Below are 22,560 nucleotides of genomic sequence, written 5' to 3'. Positions count from 1 at the left end.
GACGTTCATAGAAACTCTTTGAACATCAGAGCTAATACTACCATGGCCAGCGATAAAAAAGCCTAATGCAGCTTCATAAAAGGGGCAGCTGACACTAAAATATTCAAAGTTGTTATAATGGTTGTTAAAATGCATGCAGACTGGGAAAAATTGCAGGAAGACTTAAGGAAACTGGAAGACTGGGCATCCAAATGGCAGATGAAATTTAATGTAGACAAATGCAACGTGTTGCACATTGTAAAGAATAACCCAAATTATATTTACAAGATGGATCCACTTTGGGAGTCAGCACCCAAGAAAAAGATCTGGGTGTCCAATGTGCCCAATATGTGGCAGTGGCCAAAAAAGCAAACAGGATGCTAGGAATTATTAGAAAAGGGATGGTAAATAAGACTAAGAATGTTCTAATACCTCTGTACAACCTCACCTTGAGTATTGCATTCAATTCTGGTCACCCCATCTTAAAAGAGATATAACAGAGTTAGAAAAAGTTCAAAGAACAGCGACCAAGATGATAAAGGGTATGGAATTCATCTCATGTGAAACCTCCGATCCTTGCATTGCTGACCAAATATGGAGAACATTTTCACCACTAGAAAATTCAGATACTGATAAACTCCTAAAAAATCTCTCCTTTCGAAACAGCGCCCTTGACAAATGCTCTGGTTGTCTATTAGCCAACACCCCCAGACCACATCATAACCTGGCTCACTCACATCCTAAACAGCTTACTTCATCATGGCCAACACCCACTCCAGATGGGTCAAAGAGCGCTCACCCCAATCTCTAAGGCCTCAAACACTGACCTAACAAATCAGGCAAACTTCAGGCCTATAGTCAGCATCCCCACACTCACCAAACTCCTTGAAACAACAATCAATCTTCATCAAAAAGCCTTCATCACACAGTTCAGATTCTGACCACAACACAGCACGGAGCTGCTGCTACTACTAACCTTAACTGCCAAGGTCAAACAATTACTGAGCAAAGGACATCAAGCCATCCTTCTACAATTCGATATTTCCGCAGCGTTTGACTCGGTCAATCACCGACTACTCCTGAACACACTCAATGAAATAGTTTTTAACAGTTATCTGCTCCTCATTGAGCCTCATATATAGGTGAAATGTGGTCACGTTGGGCACTTTTTAGTTCTTCTGCACTAATATATTGTCTACTTTCTAACCTAATGGCTCTTTTATCTGTACTTCTTGAGCATTTGCAGATCTCTGCTTCATATTGCTCTCATATAGATTTAGATTTATTTCCACTTATAATCTGTTTTTATCTAGGTGTAGTGCAAAAAACACACCTAATCATAAAACAAACTATGCACAGTAAATAAACAACAAATTATTCCAATTCAGTTAGACCAATGCATATCTGCAAAAATAAAAATAGCCCCTCATCGCCACCCGCCGCCCGCTCCTTTCCCGATCCCCGCTGCTGCTCCTTTCCCTTCCCCCCTACCTCAAGAGTTGAAGTTGTTGCTTGCAGTGGTCAACAACGTGCTCCTCGCGACCCCATTGGTTCTCCCTCTGATGTCACTTCCTGTGCGCGGCTCCTGGAAGTGACATCAGCAGGAGAGCCAACAGGGTCGTGAAGAGCACGTTGTTGACCACCACAAACAACTTCTTCAACTAGAGATATGGGGGAAGGGAAGGGGGCGCGCGTGTCGAGGGGCAGAATGGGAAGAGGCAGAGAACAGGAGGGGTGTCGGTGTACCCACCAACATGGCGCCCATGGTAGACCGCCTCCCCCTTACTACGCCACTGTGTCTGATCTCCATAAACATATACATGTCTCTAAGAAGTTTTCAAAGTCCTATGTATATCTGCAACAACAAATGCTGATGTAGCAAGCATTTATAGACACAAACATCTTTTTGTCTTTGAAGTGTCAGTGGTAATAGAGAATGACATGGGGACTGTTTACTGCAGTAAACCACAGATCACCACAGTAAATCCGCAGGAATGGAGACATTTACAACTGGTTTACCACAGGAAAGGGGACAAGACCTTTCACCGCCCCATGGGAATGGGGACAAGATCTTTTACTGCCCCGTGGAAGCGGTGAAAAGTCTTACGCCTGTGGTAAAAAAAAAATTGCGCTTAGGGCTCTCTCTCTGACCAGGGGGCAGTTGCCCTAGTTGCACTCCCCTAACATTATTCTTGCCATGTGTGACTAAAGTATTCTGTTAGCTTGGTTTTTCTATGTAGCATTCTGTAGTAATTTGGTTTGTTGAGTTTTCAAAATAGTGAAGGGGATATTTATGAAAGGGAGGGGAGAGAGGTTTTGTTGAACCTTGCACTGTTTTATTTGTGTATATAAAATGACAATTGTCAGAGGAGAAGCTTCTGCCCATACACACGCGACTGCAGGGCGGCACAGGCAGGCTTCGCCGGCATCAATTTCTTTTCTAAAGCAACGCAAAGGTAAGGGGGAGGGAGGGAGGGAGATAGATTGAGCCAGAGGTAGGGAGGGAGGGAATGGACCGCATGCCTTCCCTCCCTTAAGTTTCTTTACTCCACAAAGGTAAGGGGGAGGGAGGGAGATTCTCGGGCTGTTGAAGGGCGGTGAGGTAGCGAGAAGGAAGGGTGGATGCTGTGGAGACGGGACAGTGAAGGTGACGATGGGGACGGGGATGGGGCGGTGAATTGGACAGCGGGTTCGGGGACGGAGCAGTGAAGGGGATGGCGGAGATGGGGACGGGGCGGTGAAGGGGACGGTGGTCCGGTGACGAGGCAGTGACGGGGACAGATTTTTTCCCCGTGTCATTCTCTAAATGGTAATTTATCCCATTCTATGTACCCAGTCTATTCTAGACCCTCTTCCCTGTGTGACCCAATCAAATCTCCCAGAATGAAGGCGCCTCCAACTTGCATGTATCCATCCTCTGATCAAAGAGTCCTCCAGAGCACATATCAATGTAAGGCTTCTGATAGATAGTAAGATGAGTCCTGATGCAGACTCTGTTGAACCAGCAACAAGTTAGAATCTAATACAATCTGCTATGAATAGCCAAAGCAGTATCTTCAGAAAAGAACGCATGATCATATTCAGACCAGATATATAAAAGGCAGAATTAACCACCTGCAAAGACTGAATATATGTTGATGGCAATTCCACATTCCCAACATTACAATAATCAAGACCGCTTAACACCAGACATTGCAGAAAATTTTGAAAATCTGTCCAAGGAATTTCTGGTTTGTGAAACTCGAGTTTGGCAAGGAGCCCTTTTACCAAACTGCATTACGCCAATGTGCACTTAACGCAGGAATAATGGCCTAACAGAATAGTTTTGCCATTTGCATGCACTAAACATGTGGTATTTATTTATTTATTTATTTTGAGCGGTATCGGGTCAAAGACTGAGAATGGGCATGGAAGCACTATTCAGCTTGCCTGACGTTACAACCATACTAATTGATTATGGGCTGCTTTTATCAATCCGCGCTAGTGGGGTTAGCGCGTCGAACATTTCATCACGCACTAACCCCCTCGGCCGGCTAAAAAACTAACCCCTGCTCAATGCAGGCATTAGCGGCTAGCGCAGCAGGTGGTTTTATGCGCGGTATTACACGTTAAACCCCTTACCGCAGCTTGATATGTTTATTTAAGATTTGATATACCACTCCTGCATTTTACTGACCTCAGCGGTTTACAATGTATCAAACTAAAATGAAACAGGTATGTGCGAAAAACTACCCTATCTGTCCCGAAGGCTCACAATCTAGCTAAAATACCTGATTAAAATAAAAATATGTAATACATTTCTATGATCAAAAATCAAAGAAATAGAAAAGAGAAAAGAGATAGAAAAATCTCTGAGGCAGCTTGATTGTAAGTTCAGTCTGCAGAACCAGATCAACCGGTCGCCACCAAAGAAGCAGGACCAGGAGCCATGCCAATGAAGACCACCATGACACCAGTCACTGGACAGGCAAGGCCAGGCGCCGCCGACAGCAGACCCCTGAAGTGAAGTTCAGTTTCCCTTCGATGTGTCCAACAACGCAGCTGCAGGAGTGCAAGTCTACCGAGGAGAGGGGGAGAGAGGGCAGGCCACAGGAGATCCTCCGACACCGGCATCAATCCACCGCTGGTGACCACATCAGGGCCGTACTGCATCACACCGATGGCTTCCCCCTTCTGCTGCTGGACAAAGAGCCCGGATAGGGAAAGCTGTGCTGAACCAGCTGATAGAATCCCCAGGAAGAGCAGCAGTTGGGAGAGATGAAAGAAAAGAACCCTTGATGCCTCCTAAATAGAGAAGCTTTGGTGTTAATCTTTTTAAATGACTGCATGCTAATGCTAAAAAATTTACAGCAGTGCTGGAAATGGGCTTAAAGCATGAGAAAGTCCTGAGTTTGACTTTGTCATAAGGCGTTTGGGGACAGACTTAAAGATCTCAATCTGTATACTTTGGAGGAAAGACGGGAGAAGGGAGATATGATAGATACGTTTAAATACCTACATAATGTAAATGCGCATGAGTCGCATCTCTTTCATTTGAAAGGAAACTCTGCAATGAGAGGGCATAGGATGAAGTTAAGAGGTGACAGGCTCCGGAGTAATCTGAGGAAATACTTTTTTACCGAAAGGGTGGTAGATGCGTGGAACAGTCTCCTAGAAGAGGTGGTGGAGACAGAGACTATGCCTGAATTCAAGAGGACCTGGGTTAGGCATGTGGGATTTCTCAGAAAGAGAAAGAGATAATGGTTACTGCGGATGGGCAGACTAGATGGGCCATTTGACCTTTATCTGCCATCATGTTTCTATGTTTTAATAAAAGCCCCTTAGTGCATGCTAAATTGATTCAACATTCACTAACCTACAAAGTAAAGCACATTAAGTCAATTACCCCAACTTTACAAAGCCATGCTAGCATTTTTAGTGCCGGCCACGGCAGTAACAGCTCAGATGCTCATAGGAATTCTAAGAGCATCGGAGCTGTTAGCGAGGTGGCCGGCGCTAAAATCGCTAGCTCGGCTTTGTAAAGGAGGGGGTTAATTTATAGTAAAACAGTAAACTATTTCTTTTCAAATGAATGTGGGGAAGAAACCCCTCTAAAAATCTAAATAGCTAGAAAATGTGGGGATAAATGCAAATGAATCAAGTTTCATTTGTCCACACCCACTGAATCCTCTTTTTTAAGTGTACTATTGCACAATGTGCTTGGACTTAAAGCTAAGCCTTCAGCTGGGAATTACATTAGATTCTACCACAGGTACTTTGGCAAGAAATATCCAAATTGTTTTTCTGAATCAGAATCTTTTAGTGAAAGAAGGAGAGGAGTGAAGAGGCAGGGACTGAATTTTGCAGAGCAATTCTTCCTTCTTTTCAGCCTGTGAATATTAGCAATATTTTGGATTTCAACCTGGGCTTTTCTATGCATTAGCTACTGGGGAAGAACATGTTTGGTATTTGTAATTTATCTGATTGTCTTGAAGGTTTACATGTACTGTACATATATAATTGTTTTTAATGTTGTTTCAGATTGAATATGAATACCGAGCTCCCGACTGTCGTCTGGGTTTAAAAGAAGGCCGTCCATTCTCAGGGGTCACTGCCTGTCTGGATTTTTGTGCTCATTCTCACAGAGATTTGCACAATATGCAGAATGGAAGTACAGTGGTAAGTCCAGGATAATGTACACTGAGGCCTGCTATTTCATTACCTATATTCAGGCACTAGGTCCGTTGCACTGGAAGTGAGCACTGAATATCCTGCTCATAGCATTTAAAGGCACTTCTCAATTAAAGGCACCTGACAAATAAAGTTTTGTGTGAGGCGAACAAAATAATTTCCCAACATGGGAGAGGAAGTGACATCATTGCCAGGAATGTAACATAGTAACATAGTAACATAGTAGATGACGGCAGATAAAGACCCGAATGGTCCATCCAGTCTGCCCAACCTGATTCAATTTAAAAATTTTTTTTTTTTTTTTTTTCTTCTTAGCTATTTCTGGGCGAGAATCCAAAGCTTTACCCGGTACTGTGCTTGGGTTCCAACTGCCGAAATCTCTGTTAAGACTTACTCCAGCCCATCTACACCCTCCCAGCCATTGAAGCCCTCCCCTGCCCATCCTCCTCCAAACGGCCATACACAGACACAGACCGTACAAGTCTGCCCAGTAACTGGCCTAGTTCAATCTTTAATATTATTTTCTGATTCTAAATCTTCTGTGTTCATCCCACGCTTCTTTGAACTCAGTCACAGTTTTACTCTCCACCACCTCTCCCGGAAGCGCATTCCAGGCATCCACCACCCTCTCCGTAAAGTAGAATTTCCTAACATTGCCCCTGAATCTACCACCCCTCAACCTCAAATTATGTCCTCTGGTTTTACCATTTTCCTTTCTCTGGAAAAGATTTTGTTCTACGTTAATACCCTTTAAGTATTTGAACGTCTGAATCATATCTCCCCTGTCTCTCCTTTCCTCTAGGGTATACATATTCAGGGCTTCCAGTCTCTCCTCATATGTCTTCTGGTGCAAGCCTCCTATCATTTTCGTCGCCCTCCTCTGGACCGCCTCAAGTCTTCTTACGTCTTTCGCCAGATACGGTCTCCAAAACTGAACACAATACTCCAAGTGGGGCCTCACCAATGACCTGTACAGGGGCATCAACACCTTCTTTCTTCTACTGACTACGCCTCTCTTTATACAGCCCAGAATCCTTCTGGCAGCAGCCACTGCCTTGTCACACTGTTTTTTCGCCTTTAGATCTTCGGACACTATCACCCCGAGGTCCCTCTCCCCGTCCGTGCATATCAGCTTCTCTCCTCCCAGCATATACGGTTCCTTCCTATTATTAATCCCCAAATGCATTACTCTGCATTTCTTTGCATTGAATTTTAGTTGCCAGGCATTAGACCATTCCTCTAACTTTTGCAGATCCTTTTTCATATTTTCCACTCCCTCTTCGGTGTCTACTCTGTTACAAATCTTGGTATCATCTGCAAAAAGGCACACTTTTCCTTCTAACCCTTCAGCAATGTCACTTACATACATATTGAACAGGATTGGCCCCAGCACCGAACCCTGAGGGACTCCACTAGTCACCTTTCCTTCCTTCGAGCGACTTCCATTAACCACCACCCTCTGGCGTCTGTCCGACAGCCAGTTTCTGACCCAGTTCACCACTTTGGGTCCTAACTTTAGCCCTTCAAGTTTGTTCAACAGCCTCCTATGAGGAACTGTATCAAAGGCTTTGCTGAAATCCAAATAAATTACATCTAGCATATGTCCTCGATCCAGCTCTCTGGTCACCCAATCAAAAAATTCAATCAGGTTCGTTTGGCACGATTTACCTTTTGTAAAGCCATGTTGCCTCGGATCCTGTAACCCATTAGATTCAAGGAAATACACTATCCTTTCTTTCAGCAACACTTCCATTATTTTTCCAACAACTGAAGTGAGGCTCACCGGCCTGTAGTTTCCTGCTTCATCCCTGTGACCACTTTTATGAATAGGGACCACATCCGCTCTCCTCCAATCCCCAGGAATCACTCCCGTCTCCAGAGATTTGTTGAACAAGTCTTTAATAGGACTCGCCAGAACCTCTCTGAGTTCCCTTAGTATCCTGGGATGGATCCCGTCTGGTCCCATCGCTTTGTCCACCTTCAGTTTTTCAAGTTGCTCATAAACACCCTCCTCCGTGAACGGCGCAGAATCTACTCCATTTTCTCGTGTAACTTTGCCGGACAATCTCGGTCCTTCTCCAGGATTTTCTTCTGTGAACACAGAACAGAAGTATTTGTTTAGCACATTTGCTTTCTCCTCATCACTCTCCACATATTTGTTCCCAGCATCTTTTAGCCTAGCAATTCCATTTTTTATCTTCCTCCTTTCACTAATATATCTGAAAAAATTTTTATCTCCCTTTTTTACATTTTTAGCCATTTGTTCTTCCGCCTGTGCCTTCGCCAAACGTATCTCTCTCTTGGCTTCTTTCAGTTTCACCCTGTAGTCCTTTCTGCTCTCCTCTTCTTGGGTTTTTTTATATTTCATGAACGCCAACTCTTTCGCCTTTATTTTCTCAGCCACTAGGTTGGAGAACCATATCGGCTTCCTTTTTCTTTTGTTTTTATTGATTTTCTTCACATAAAGGTCCGTAGCCATTTTTATCGCTCCTTTCAGCTTAGACCACTGTCTTTCCACTTCTCTTATGTCCTCCCATCCTAACAGCTCTTTCTTCAGGTACTTTCCCATTGCATTAAAGTCCGTACGTTTGAAATCTAGGACTTTAAGTATCGTGCGGCCGCTCTCCACTTTAGCCGTTATATCAAACCAAACCGTTTGATGATCGCTACTACCCAGGTGAGCACCCACTCGAACATTAGAGATACTCTCTCCATTTGTGAGGACCAGATCCAATATCGCTTTTTCCCTTGTGGGTTCCGTCACCATTTGTCTGAGCAGAGCCTCTTGAAAGGCATCCACAATCTCCCTACTTCTTTCCGATTCCGCAGACGGAACATTCCAGTCCGCATCCGGCAGGTTGAAATCTCCCAACAGCAGAACCTCCTCTTTCCTTCCAAACTTTTGGATATCCACAATCAGATCCTTATCAATTTGCTGCGATTGAGTCGGAGGTCTGTAGACTACACCCACGTAGATAGAAGTTCCATCTTCTCTTTTCAGAGCAATCCATATCGCTTCTTCCTCTCCCCAGGTCCCTTGCATTTCGGTCGCTTGGATATTGGCTACTTAAGCGAACAGCTCCGTTGAGACTAAGGTACAAAAACATGGTAGCAGGGCTTAATTTGTGGGGGAATGGCCTGGCACGCAATTCCACCATTTGTTTTCTGACTATAGTGCTGCAGGGGCATTCTACTCTATCATCTCCCTTCCAAGTAGCTTGCAGGGAAGAAAAAGTGGGGTGGTAAGCTTGGAGCAGAGCAGAGAACAGTCACTACTCTCTTATTCAGCCACTCTTCACCTATTGCTTCTGGTACCCCTAAGTCTCTCCCGGCTCCTTGGTTCTATTTCCTTTTTGTCTACAAATTAAAAATCCTCCATGGTAGACCTGAATCTAAGCACTTGCTGTGAAAATATTCTGTGGTGACAAACTTTCCTTTTGTTCTCTTAATTGGGATAATTGACTATAAATTTAGAGATTTGTTGGAGGAATGGATAGCAAAAGAGATTAAACTAGGCAAAAGATTTAAAGATGCTGTAATCAGTCTAATGCCTAACTTTTCATGTTATAGGCCTGTAACAAATAAATTTAAACTGAGGCACAACAATGTAAGACTTTCTAATCAATCCAACACTTATCTATTAATCTTTCAAGGCTATAACAACTAAATTTAATCTTACATAAAATAATTTAAGACCTTCCAATTAATCTAATACCTACCTTTCAGTGTAATAAAGAGGGTAGTTGTTAAGGTATTCTAAGGCAATAGTATATATTATTTGCTTTTTAATGCATGTTACATGGCAATGGACATCAGAATCAGAAAAAAATCCAAAACTCCACAGAATTAAAGCTGACACCACAGATAGTCTGTTCAAAGTTCAACATTGAAGTGATTACTCTTACACCTAGTGCCCTGTCTGTTAAATAGCAATATCATGCATTATATTACTATAATGCATGAACAGTAAGTTTAGGTTACCATGAGAAACAAAATGGATATAAAACACCCATTTAAGATTTATTAACACACGGAGAAATACAATCTTCTCTGTCATGGCTCCTCAAATATGGAACTCGCTGCCGACCTATATTAGGGAAGAAAAAATACTGAATAGGTTCAAAGGAGCACTGAAATGTTGGCTTTATAAGGATGCATTTGAATCTTGAATCCTTAGAGGCTATTTCTTTTCTAAAAAGAAATTCAAATGGAAACAATGACCTTCCCTATTGTTCTAACCTTCTATGTTTCTCTTTTTCTTAATTTATTGTCGTTCCACCCGCCTACCTTATGTATGCTTGGTACTGTCTACGTCTAGTGTGATTTGAGTGTTGTTGTTACCCTGATTTTTAAATTGTATATCACTTTTGAAATACAATATAGCGATTTAATCAAATTTTTAAATAAACTTGAGAAAACTTAAACTTGAGAATTATTATGTAAATGAATAATGCATCTTGCGGTGAATACCACAAGTTGTGTTATTCCAGGAAAGGTAATGCCAGCTTAAAATTGGCATTAGTTTTCCTGTCTGAGAGCGTCATGCTACTAATTGCATGCTTCTGGGTGGCATTTTAAAAGGGCTAGAGCTAAATTGTAGTTCTCCATCCTCCAGAAAATAATCCATCTGCGCAGTGGTTAAAGCTACAGCCTCAGCACCCTGAGGTTGTGGGTTCAAACCCACGCTGCTCCTTGTGACCCTGGGCAAGTCACTTAATCCCCCCATTGCCCCAGGTACGTTGATAGATTGTGAGCTCACCGGGACAGAGAGGGAAAACTGCTTGAGTACCTGAATAAATGCATGTAAACCGTTCTGAGCTCCCCTGGGAGAATGGTATAGAAAATTGAATAAATAAATAAATAAATAGACTCCCCTTGAAGACCCCCCCTGAAACCCCCTGTACAGACCCCCTTCCTAAAGAGTCCAGGAACACATACCTGCATAGAGACCTTCCCCAGGCCTACTTCTCCCAATCCCTAGGGATTTCCAGAGCAAGAGTGATTCCAAGTCACACTTGTTTCTGCTGGTACTGGGTTCAAATGCAACAGGCACCTCTAGTAGTAGGGGACAAGCTCCTATGTAAGGGCAAGAGGCAAAAGAACTTAAGACCCTATAATTGAATACATACCTTTTAATGTCCTAGAGATTTAAAAACTAAGGGGTAAATATTCAGTCAGGTGACATTCAGTATTAAAATGGTCACTACCAGTGTTATGCTCAGATAGTCAATGCCGGGTCAAGTCTGTGCACCAACATTAAGAATCAGGATCTGTGCATCTGGCTGTTACAAATCTGGTTGAATATGGTGTTCAACACTTAACCACATAAGTTGAACCAGGCAGGGATATGACAGTGACTTGGGCTAGAGCAGATGGCTCCTTAACAGCCCTGAGTTCTGGGAAACAACCCTCAGGCAGAGGTGCTAGACCCAAACAATCAAGTGCTAATGGGAGGGGGGAAGGATTGTTATCTGATCTAACAGGATCAGTGGTGACTTTGGATGACATTTGGAAGGCCATTCAGGTACTTAACACTACAATGTTAAAATCTGCCCAAGATACTTCTCAGCTTGTGGGAAAGATCGATGGACTTTCCCAAACTTTGGAAGATTTAAAAAAGATATTATTCCTCTGACAGCGAACAGACTAAGGGCCTCTTTTACAAAGCTGTTTAGCGTGGGCCGTTGTGGTAATGGCCCCGAAGCCCATAGAGATTTAAACGGCTTTGGGGCTGTTGCCGCACGGCAGCCGCTAGCACGGCTTTGTAAAAGAGGCCCTGAGATTAATTATAAAAGAATTAAAAGGGATAGTGGCTACCATAATTAAGGATAATGCATTTATACATCAGAAATTGGAATAAATAAAGAATTTCAATAGAAGATTAAGCCTCAGGGTTCTGGACTTTCCTAAGCCTTTTGAAGTTCCTCCTATGGATCTTTTTAAAAGTATTTGATTGAGTTTCCCTCCCCCACTGCAATTCCTCCTATTAATAAGATTTACTTTTTACCTGTTTCCTCAAGTTTAGAGGGCCCTCAGTAGGAGGAAATTCAGGCCCAAGAGGATAAAAATGTTTTGCAAGATCTATCTACCGTTTTGGAAAACTCTTTGAAGTATCTCTTTGTGCAACGCTTTTGGTATCATTTGTTTTTTAACAAGACTTTAATGCAATAATGAAATTGTACTTTAGAAATTCTCAAATATTGTTCTGTGGTTAAATGATTTGGATATATCCAGATGTGACTAGAATAACACAAGATAGAAAAAAGACATTTTTGTTTTTGAGAGAGGAAACATGGGTATTAGGTGCCTCATATTTGTTGGCTTACTCTTGTAAATGCTTAGTAAGATACCTAGGTGGCAAATATGGTTTGTTTTTGATCCGGCACATGCAAAGACCTTTATAGAAATGAAGAAAATCTCTAGGAATGTTGAAGCATCATAGATTATATGAAGGAATTATTATGTACCAATGGAATTTCAGTTTGATGCTTTTTCCAGAAAGTTTTTTCCTTTTTTGTTCTCCTTAACTATTAGCCTATCCCCCCCCCACCTTTATTAGTGTTCTATGGAAGAGTGTTATGGATTTCCTTCTTTTTAAAGTTTTTTTTCCCTTAAATGTATACTCTGATTTGCTTGCTACAGGTGTTTTGCTTGTTAAAGATAAATGTATATATAAATAAAAAGTAAAACAAAACAATATTAGACTCCTCCAACATGATAACTAATTAGAAGGCTACAAACATAATTAGCTAGTAATTAGCTCTTAAGAAATTGTCTGAGAAATCCATGGGGGTTACTTACCAATTACAGCATTGCAAAATAATAATAAAAATTAAACATTACCATAACCTAACATATAACTAACAATCTTAAGGAAACTTAGAGTACATATTCCAATTCTCAAAGCAACTTAAGAAAGAAGTCACCAATATTAAGATGCAACCAGCAATCCAGCAGCAAGACAGGGCTATCCAGTCTTTTGCACTGAGTGTCACATATTTGATTATTTTCCAGTTGGTAAGAGGTCTTATGTGCATGCTCGGTGTAAAGAGCTCCTAGCACTCAGGGAACGGGTCTGATCTCTTGAGGCCAGAGTAGCATATTTGGAGGAGCTGTGGGGAGACAGAGAGGTACATAGAGGAGACCTACAGGGACATTGTAGAAAAGACTCACCTCCGGTCTGGCAGCCTCTGTGCTGCTTTGGTAGAGGGAGGTCTTCTTAAATTAGAGCATCACCCTTGTGAAGTAGGAGGCAACCCTGTATTCAGGACCTGCCCACCAGGGGATGCAATGTCTTCTTGCACCGAGGGAAGGGTTAGGATAACCATTATAGTGGGAGTTTCAATCATTAGACATGTAGATAGCAGGGTGGCTGGTGACATGAGGATCACTTGGTAACTTGCCTGCTTGGTGCAAAGGTGGCGGACCTCACGCATCACCTAGATAAGATTTTAGACAATGCTGGGGAGGAATCTGCTATCTTGGTACAAGTGGGTACCAATGATATAGGGAAATGCAGTAGGGAGGTTCTGGAAGCCAAATTTAGGTAAGAAGTTAAAATCCAGAACTGCCAAAGTAGCATTTTCAGAAGTGCTCCTTATTCCACATGCAGGTGCTCCCTATTCCACACACAGGCAGAGCTCTGGCGTCTCAATGGACGGATGAGGTGATGGTGCAGGGACGATAATTTTAGATTTGTTAGGAACTAGGTAACATACTGGGGAAGAGGGAGCCTATTCCATAAAGATGGACTCCACCTTAACCAGGGTAGAACCAGGCTGCTGGTATCAACATTTAAAAAGGAGATAGAGCAGCTTTTAAACTAGAAACTGGGGGAAGTCCGACAATTGCTCAAAAGAGCATGGTTCGAGACAAGGTATCTTTAAAAGATATCATCATAAAACGGAAGACAGAGCATTCCGATAGTGAGATTGCAATACAGGCCACAGTAGACCAGGTTTCCTTAAATTCAGAGCAGGCTGATTTTAAAGATTAAACAAAAACAATGTCTGCTGAAAAGCTGTGGACCCTGAACCCAACACGGTCCGTGTTTGGACCGAATGTCTTCTTCAGGGGTCCCTATGAAGTCCTATAGTAAAGATATGTGGATAAAAATGCCAGTTGGAAATAAACTGTGTGCAGGACATGGGCTCAAAAAGCTGAGTAAAAAAAAGATTTTAAAGATTGCAATTATCTATGCCAACTGCTAAGCAAATTGTAAATAGATTTGACAAACACTGTTTGAAATATCTGTATGCAAATGCCAGAAGCCTAAGAAACAAGATGGGAGAGTTAGAATATAGTGCACTAAATGAAAATATAGATATAATAGGCATCTCCGAGACCTGATGGAAGGAAGATAACTAATGGGACACTGTCATATCAGGGTACAAGTTATATTGTAGTGACAGGGTGGATCAAATCGGTGGAGGTGTAGTATTATATGTTAAGGAGACCACTGCAAATCAGCAAATAAACTCCCTCCTTTACTAATGCTTAGTGCGGGTTTTAGTGCCACCAGCGGTGGTAACTGCTCCAATGCTCATAGAATTCTATGAGGGGGAAAATTAATTAAGTTAAAAAAATTCTTATTTTGTTTATAAATACTTTAATATTCAGATCTATTTTTCCATACAGGTATGCACACTAACTCGAGAAGACAATCGTGAAATTGGCAAAGTACCAGAAGATGAGCAGCTTCATGTGCTACCCTTGTATAAAATCTCCACAGTGGATGAATTTGGAAATGCAGAAAGCCAAGAGGAGAAGCTAAAGAATGGCACCATCCAAGTGCTGAGCTCCTTTCGTCGGAAGGTGAGGATGCTGGCTGAGCCCATCAAGACATGCCGGCAAAAAAAACTGGAAGCCAAGAAAGCGGCAGCAGAAAAGCTCTCAGCTCTGGAAAATGGTGCCAGCAAAGGTGAAAAGGAAAAACCAAGCCGCTACAAGCCAACCACCTCTGAGGCCACACTTCCTCCTATGCAGTTAGCAGGTAGGCCTCAAAGCAAAGTCTGAAGATAGCCACCAGGTTTTTAGCCCCATTATTGCAAGTCAGGCATGTAAGACAGACGGTATAGTGAAGATGTTCACCGGTAGTAGATGGTATCTGAGGACAGCAGGAAGATATTGTCACACATGGGTGATGTCATCCAGTACAGAGAGTGCAAAAGTATACTGTCACTTTTAAAATGAAAAAATCTCGAGCTGCCCTTACCACGCATGAACGAGTGGCTTCCTGCCCGCTGCCAGCTCGCAGGACCATCAGTTCAGCTACAAAACTAAGAAGCCAAACGGGGGAACTGGGAGGGTTGTGAGAATATCTGCCTGCTGTCTTCAGATAACACCTGCTACAGGTAAGTAACTTCACTTTATTTAAGGACAAGCAGGCAGTATATTCTCATATGAGAACTCCCTAGCTGCCAGGATCATACCTCTGAGAAGAGGATTATTGACAACTACTATGAGCCTGCCATAAACAACAGGGTTGGAGAGAAGTTGGCTTCTAAGTGGAAAATACATTTTGTACAACTGTTTGGCCAAACCAACTATCCCTTCTGGAATGAATGTCCAGGCATTGGGTAGAATGTGAATGTATGAATTGAGGCCCAGCTGGAACGTAGATGCGCTACTGAAGTTACCATTGCTCAAACTTTGTGCCATAATGCAACCTTCAAGCGTCAGCCTAGTCCGAGCATAACAAAAGGAGATACAGTCCACAAACCATGTGAAGATGGTTCTCCTGGTAATAGGAGCTCCTAGTCCATTAGGATTGAATGACAGGAACAGTTGAGTCGGAAGCCCTATGAGGTTTGATGTGATCCAAGTAATAGGAAAGAGCATGTTTACAGTCCAATATGTGGAGTGCAGCTTCATCAAGGTGAGAATGTGGTTTTGGAAAAAGACAGGGAGAACTATAGATTGGTTTAGATGAAATTCTGAGAGGATTTTTGAGAGAAATTTCAGATGAGTTCAAAGAACTACCTTGTCATGGTAGAATCTTGTGTAAGGTGGATCTGATACAAGCATTTGAAGTTCACTGACTTGACGTACAATCGTGATAGCTACAAGGAATGTCACTTTCCAAATTAGATGTTTCAGAGATGAAGCTGAAATATGTTCAAAAGGAGGCTTCATCAGAGTTGAAAGTACAACATTAAGGTCCCAAGCCACTGGAGGAGGTTTAATTGGAGGCTTGGTATGGAGAATGCTTTTCATGAATCTTAAGAACAAAGGGTGTACAGACAATGGCTTCTTGTCAAGTTGATTGTGAAAAGCTCTATTGGCACTGAGATGAACTCTGACTGAAGTAGTTTTTAGACTAGAGTCAGCTAAATGTAGAAGGTCATCTTGAACTGATGGAAGAGGAAAGGAGATTGGATCCAATGATTTGTTATTGCACCAAACTGTGAAACGAGTCCATTTGAAACAATAACAGCACTGAGCAGATGGCTTTCTAGAAGCTTCAGTGATGGCTGACACCGGTACAGACATTGCTATGGCATTTAGGGCCTGATTCTGTATACGACACCCAGTCTCAACAGCCACCTAAGCAGCTTTTGAGAATCACACACGGGCATCCTATATAGAATCTCATCTGTCCGTTAATCCTGCCTAACCACACCATGTCACCCCTTGTCACCCCATGGCATCCATGTCACAGGCACCATTTAGAGAATCACATTGCCACTGATCTGATCATGACAGGAGAATTTATCTGTTGCGATCAGCTGAGCGGCAGTACCAGGGAACCCCCGAACCCCACCACAAATCTGCCAGCATGAGAGATGACCACTCCCTCCTGCCAGAACCCCCGAAACAACCCCCGGCCTAATCATTTGATATTTTTCATTTGACAAACAATTTTGCATATTTTTAGTTCTTCCTTTGCAATTCACTCAATTAGCATTACCCTTCTTTACACCTGCCAGGAATTATTGCTGCAAAATGAACAGAGACCATGGCTTTCTCCCTAGGCAGCCTTTTTTAAATGAAAGATGAGTGATATATCTATTTTCTTGGGCACCTTAGGGGAACAGGAGATATTCTTGATGTTTTCTTTTTGGTTCTAGATTTTGCATTTATAAGGCATGCACACCAACCACACTGAAACAACTTTCACCATATTCTCTTCTTGGCTGGTCCAACATTTCATCCATCATAGTAAATAAAGGCAGTGTCTTTAATGTAGTGGTTATATAATCAATTGATGTTGATTGGAGTTTTTTAAGGAAATATTAGGTGGAAAAATGAATGTCAATCAAAGTCCCAGAGGTTGGTCTAGTAAAGGCCTCCTCGTGATTTTCCCCACAAGTGTTGTTTTGTTTTACCGACCCTCAGAAATGCCACCAGCCACTCAAATATATTTCATAGTGGTTGGATTTGTACATTAAATCCTCACCGGGTCATTTTAACTATGCTTTCCAATTTTGTGAATATGTTGTTTCAAAAAGTACAAAAGTAAAACTTTTATAAATATATAGCTAATACTTAGCTTAGGTGGTCCATTCTAAGGGATCTTATCACCGACATGTTTCACCCTGGAAGGATTTCATCAGGGTTGTAATGCCTAGAACATTAAAACCCATATTATTAACACTAAACCCATTCAAATCTCAGTAACCATTCACCTCAAAATATAAGTAAAAATGTTACATCTGCTAGAATTGGTTTCCCATGACGCGACCACTCCGAAGATTTTTAAAATGGCCGCGGCGTGTATCAGCTGTGCTTAAATAACTCCCCACCGGGCTGTCAGAACCGCCCCCAAGCGGAGTAAGCCAAAATCATGCTGACAACAGCATGAGGGCGGGCTGACAGCCTGCCGAAGGCAGGGGAACTTTTAACTGTTACAGAAATTTTCTTAAAGCACTCCCTCCATTTTACATTAAACAATAAAAGTTAAAAAATACCCTGGCGAAACCTCATATAAGTGTTGACCACTCCAGTTCCATTCGGTACTGATCCGCAAGACCCCCAAACTGGTAGAATCATCCAAGCCTGAGAAAACACCAATTGTAAATCCGATTGAGTTATTTACATAATAGTATGCTCTTGTCCCTTAGTGTATGTAGGTCGAACTAAGCGTCCGGTCCATCTACGCTTAAATGAACACAAATCGCGGATCAGTACCGAATCCTTGTCAGCCCCCCTTGTTCAACATTGGATCGCAAAAAACATGTGGTGGATCAGATCAAGTGGAGAATAATAGATAGATTGACAGTGCAGGGGGTGGAAGGCGATCTAGAGGCTAAGTAAATTTCTTGGAACAAAGGTGGATTTACTGCCTTAACACAATTACCCCTCTGGGTTTAAATTTGGAACTGGAGTGGTCAACACTTATATGAGGTTTCGCCAGGGTATTTTTACCTTTTATTGATTAATGCGAAATGGAGGGAGTGCTTTAAGAAAATTTCTGTAACAGTTAAAAGTTCCCCCTCCTTCGGCGGGCTGTCGACCCGCCCTCATGCTGATGTCAGCATGCTTTTGGCTGACTCCGCTTGGGGGCGGTTCTGACAGCCTGGCGGGGAGTTATTTATACACAGCTGATACACGCCGTGGCCATTTTACAAATCTTCGGAGTGGTCGCGTCGTGGGAAACCAATTCTAGCAGAGGTAACATTTTTACTTATATTTTGAGGTGAATGGTTACTGAGATTTGAATGGGTTTAGTGTTAATAATATGAGTTTTAATGTTCTAGGGATTACAACCCTGATGAAACCCTTCCAGGGTGAAACATGTCGGTGACAAGATCCCTTAGAATGGACCACCTAAGCTAAGTATTAGCTATATATTTATAAAAGTTTTACTTTTGTACTTTTTGAAACAACACATTCACAAAATTGGAAAGCATAGTTAAAGTGACCCGGCGAGGATTTAATGTATAAATCCAACCACTATGAAATATATTTGAGTGGCTGGTGGCATTTCTGAGGGTCGGTAAAACAAAACAACACTTGTGGGGAAAATCACGAGGGGGCCTTTACTAGACCAACCTCTGGGACTTTAATGTAGTGGAGGCACACATTTCACATTTAAAGCATCTGTTTTTAAAATCTTATCCAAAATGGTATTATTCCCTTGATGTTATTTGATTAATGCCTTTTACTTAAAATTATTATTATTATTAGTCTTTAATACTTTCTCTTGCAATTTTCAGGACCAACCATGCAACAAGAGCATCAGCAGCTACAACACAGTGCGTCAAATAATTCTCAATCAAATTCCACCAATTCCTTTCTGAATTCAAGTCCTGCAAACTTTTTCTCGAGACTTCCTAATTCATCTGACCCTTATCAGAGCCCTTCACAATCTACTGATCCATTTGCAGGATCAAGTTCTAAAAACCTTTTTAGCACTCCTTCTCATCTTCTAGGCACTTACTTGAATACTTCTGCTCCGATAAATCCTTATGCAGGTTCATTAAATCAAACTATCCAATACTCTGGTTACCAGTGTAATGGAAGCATATCCATGGATAACTGTTCTTCTTACCTAAGCTCCTATTCTTCATACCTCCAGCCCCTTGACTTGTACAAATATCAGAGCCAGGAGCCACTCACGAAGCTGAGATTGCCACCCATTGAAACTCTGTATCGGCAAAGGTTTGGGAATGACCAGTGCTATGGTTCCAGTTTCTGGAACTATGGGAACCAGAATATGCAGATTGACGCTTTCAGTGGCTGCAATATTGGATCAAATATGCACAGTGTTGGGTCTTTCAACCCTTGCTCTGTTCATCAAGCAAGTTCCCATTTCATGGAAATGGCTGCTAGATTGAAACAGAGTAATCCAAGTTTGGATTATGCATCTATAAACAAAAATGGTGACTATCTTCCTCATATACCCCCATACCTAGCCCCTGAGAACCAGTCACCTGTGAGCATGTTTTGTAGCCCTAATTCACTATATCTGAATAATAAAAGTAATGAAATTAATTCCCACATAACCAATGAAATTAATTCACATATAGCTAATGGAATTTCTAAAATGCTTCCAGCTCTCAACCATGATTGGACTATTCCTTCCCAGGAGGGATTAAATATAACGAATGGTGCTAATATTCCTGAAAAGCTGCCTCAGACCCCTATAGCTGCACCAGAAGATCCTGAAGAGATCTGGTCAGACAGTGAGCACAACTTTCTGGATTCAGACATCGGTGGGGTGGCAGTAGCTCCATCTCATGGGTCAATACTCATTGAATGTGCAAAGCGGGAGCTCCACGCCACAACCCCGGTAAAAAATCCCAACAGGAACCATCCCACTAGGATCTCACTTGTGTTTTACCAGCACAAAAGTATGAATGAACCAAAACACGGCCTGACTCTCTGGGAGGCAAAAATGGCTGAGAGGGCCAGAGAAAAGGAGGAGGAGTGTGAAAAGTATGGCCCTGACTATGTGCCTCCAAAATCCTACCACAAAAGAGCAAAACGGGAGCCCTCTGAGTCATCCTACCTACGTTTCATCAAATGTCTCTCAGAAAGGACCATGTCAATAACCACAAACTCAACAGTTATTACATCTCCGTATGCCTTTACACGGGTTACAGGGCCTTACAACAGGCATATTTAACAGCTATGTTGGTTACCTCATTCAAAGCAAATGTTATATATAGAATATTTCTTGGTTGTTTTTTAGTTTTCTAAGGAAGGTGGAAAACAGTATTTTTTTTTTTTTTCCCAAATATAAGTCAGTGGGAAAAAAATAATAGCCAAGAAAAAAAAAAAAAAAAGAAGTAACCTTATCATTGAATATCTTTTCCACTGATTTAAAGTGGTCACAGACGATATAAAGGGAACACAAGACCAAAGCATCCTATGCAAAAAAGTGTTCAAAAATGCATCCTAAACACTGTTTCTCTTATTGGAAGAAACAGTCTGCAAAGTAATATTCTTTTAGCTTTGCACATCTGTGACCACTTTTCATGATACCAAGTTTGCATAGCCATGAAGCAAGAAAGCAGAGTAATATGGTGTTACAATATCAGAAATCTGAAAAATAACATCTGGTGCTGAAGTTCTGGTATACTGGAACTGTGGGTTTTTAAACATTCAGTTTAAATTCATTTTTGATTCATTTAGCAAAATAGATACACCTAGAATATGTAGAACAGACAGTAAAACACTGAATTCATTTGGAGATTCTAAAAGGAACATGGTGCTATTGATCTTGAATTGTGTCTTTATTGTCGATTTGAACTAATAATGCCTTGGTAACAGTTACAATATGAATAATTATGTGTTATAATGCACTTAAACAGCTTGGGATCTCCTTGCTTAAAACTTATTTAAACAATTTTAAAGGTTTAGAATACTGTATAAACTTGCAAAGGCCTCTGGGTATTGTGTTCATCCAGTTAAGTCCCATCTTACACAACACAACATTTGCAAACGTTCTAAGGTGCTGAAAACATTAAAACAAGAGTTTGCTTTTAAATCTGGGATTCTGCCAGACACTTGTGACCTGGCTTGGCCACTATTAGAAACAGGGTACTGGGCTAGATGGACCAGTATGGCAGTTTTTATGTCTTATGTTAACATAGGACTTTACGTTTAGCTATTCTTGCCTACTTACAGTGTTTCATACAAACAGCCATTGGTCAAAATGGGACCTACTGGATAAAGGGAATACCCTGAGTGCATAAACACAATTTCTGGTGCTCATCTCACACAGGTGTACTATAAAACAGCTAATCGTGACCAGTATAGTGCTCAGATTGCTACAGTTTTAAACAACAGGATTTTATCATAACCACATGGTGCAGGCAGGACACTGATATTAGCTTCAATCCATACCCTCTTACGGAAATTCATAGCCCTCAAAGCGTACCAAAATTACAGTCTGCTCATGCAGAGGTAATAACTTCTGTTCACAGAGAACTATAACATCCTAGTTTATAGATCCTCTTCACCAGGAAGATAGAACAGATTGATGCCCACATAAAATGAATGAAACAGGGTTAGTTACATGTGATTCCGTTACAAAAAAAAAAAAAAAAAAAAAGATCTATATATACATATTATATAAATATATATAAACAGGCAGCTGGCTTGCTGTGTTGGTTTTAAACCATTAGTTTGTAAAAAATAAAAAAATATTAAGAGAAATTATGTACAGTAAATTAAGTTGTAAACAAATTTTTTAGCATACTGTTTTAGTATTTTAGTACTGTAAAACAAACAAAAAAAATAACCCCTATTGTTTGGAGCGGATTCCATGATGGTGCTACTCAGCCTGATACCCAGCAGTGACAATGTGAGCTAATGGTGTTCCACAGGTGTGAGTGTTGTTCCTACTTGTCGAAAACCTCAGCACTAGTTTGGCAATAGGATATTGAAAGAGAAGTGAACATTTATTACGCAGTACCATCATTGTATTCCTAAAGCCTATAGAGGAAAATATGAGAAGCAAAACAACAAACAAAGCAAAAACATATTATTTTGTCTCAGTACTTGACACCCTAGGCACATATAACTTGAATTGCAACCTTTTATTAACAAAAAATAAAAAAATAAATCAGGGATCTTTTGTTTGTGTTTTCCTTATGCCCTCTTGAGTTTATGTAAAGCTGTTTTAGGCTCTTTTGCTTTGGGGGAATTGGAGGGTTCCCCCCCTTCAAATCCTCATTCAAATATTGTTTAAACCAATGTATGTAACAAAAACTGGTTTTATAATATTTTTAGTTCTTTTTATTGTAGGAATCGTGGATAAAGTTTGGAATGTTCTAATGGTTTCAGACAAAATTGTACAAACAGTAATGAAATACTGAATGCACTGAGCTGATTAAAGGGAAGGTGATAAAGCAGGGGTTTGGCAAGTGACAGTTTGCTACATTTTTTTTAGTAGCGGTATGCTGAAAACTTTTTGAAAAACTAAATAGTGTAAAAGATACAGATTGCGATTCAGCTTCCCTA

The 22,560-nt window shown here is 41.3% G+C and overlaps 1 protein-coding gene across 2 annotated transcripts in view; it reads left to right on the top strand.

The window, feature by feature from the left end:
- Positions 1–21,649, top strand: part of TET2 (tet methylcytosine dioxygenase 2) — a 202,318-nt gene extending 180,669 nt beyond the window's left edge. For both annotated transcript variants that reach the window (XM_033956759.1, XM_033956768.1), the window contains exons 8-10: positions 5,500–5,637; positions 14,287–14,641; positions 18,807–21,649. In XM_033956759.1, the coding sequence (XP_033812650.1) occupies positions 5,500–5,637; positions 14,287–14,641; positions 18,807–20,218 (1,905 nt within the window). In that variant the 3' untranslated portion in view covers positions 20,219–21,649. The remainder of the gene's footprint in view (positions 1–5,499; positions 5,638–14,286; positions 14,642–18,806) is intronic.
- Positions 21,650–22,560: the final 911 nt, after the last annotated feature.

Source organism: Geotrypetes seraphini, chromosome 1, assembly GCF_902459505.1.
Source record: "Geotrypetes seraphini chromosome 1, aGeoSer1.1, whole genome shotgun sequence".
Taxonomy (NCBI): Eukaryota; Metazoa; Chordata; class Amphibia; order Gymnophiona; family Dermophiidae; genus Geotrypetes; species Geotrypetes seraphini.
The sequence above is the reverse complement of the archived record's forward strand: the minus strand, read 5'-3'. Positions and strand labels throughout refer to the sequence as shown.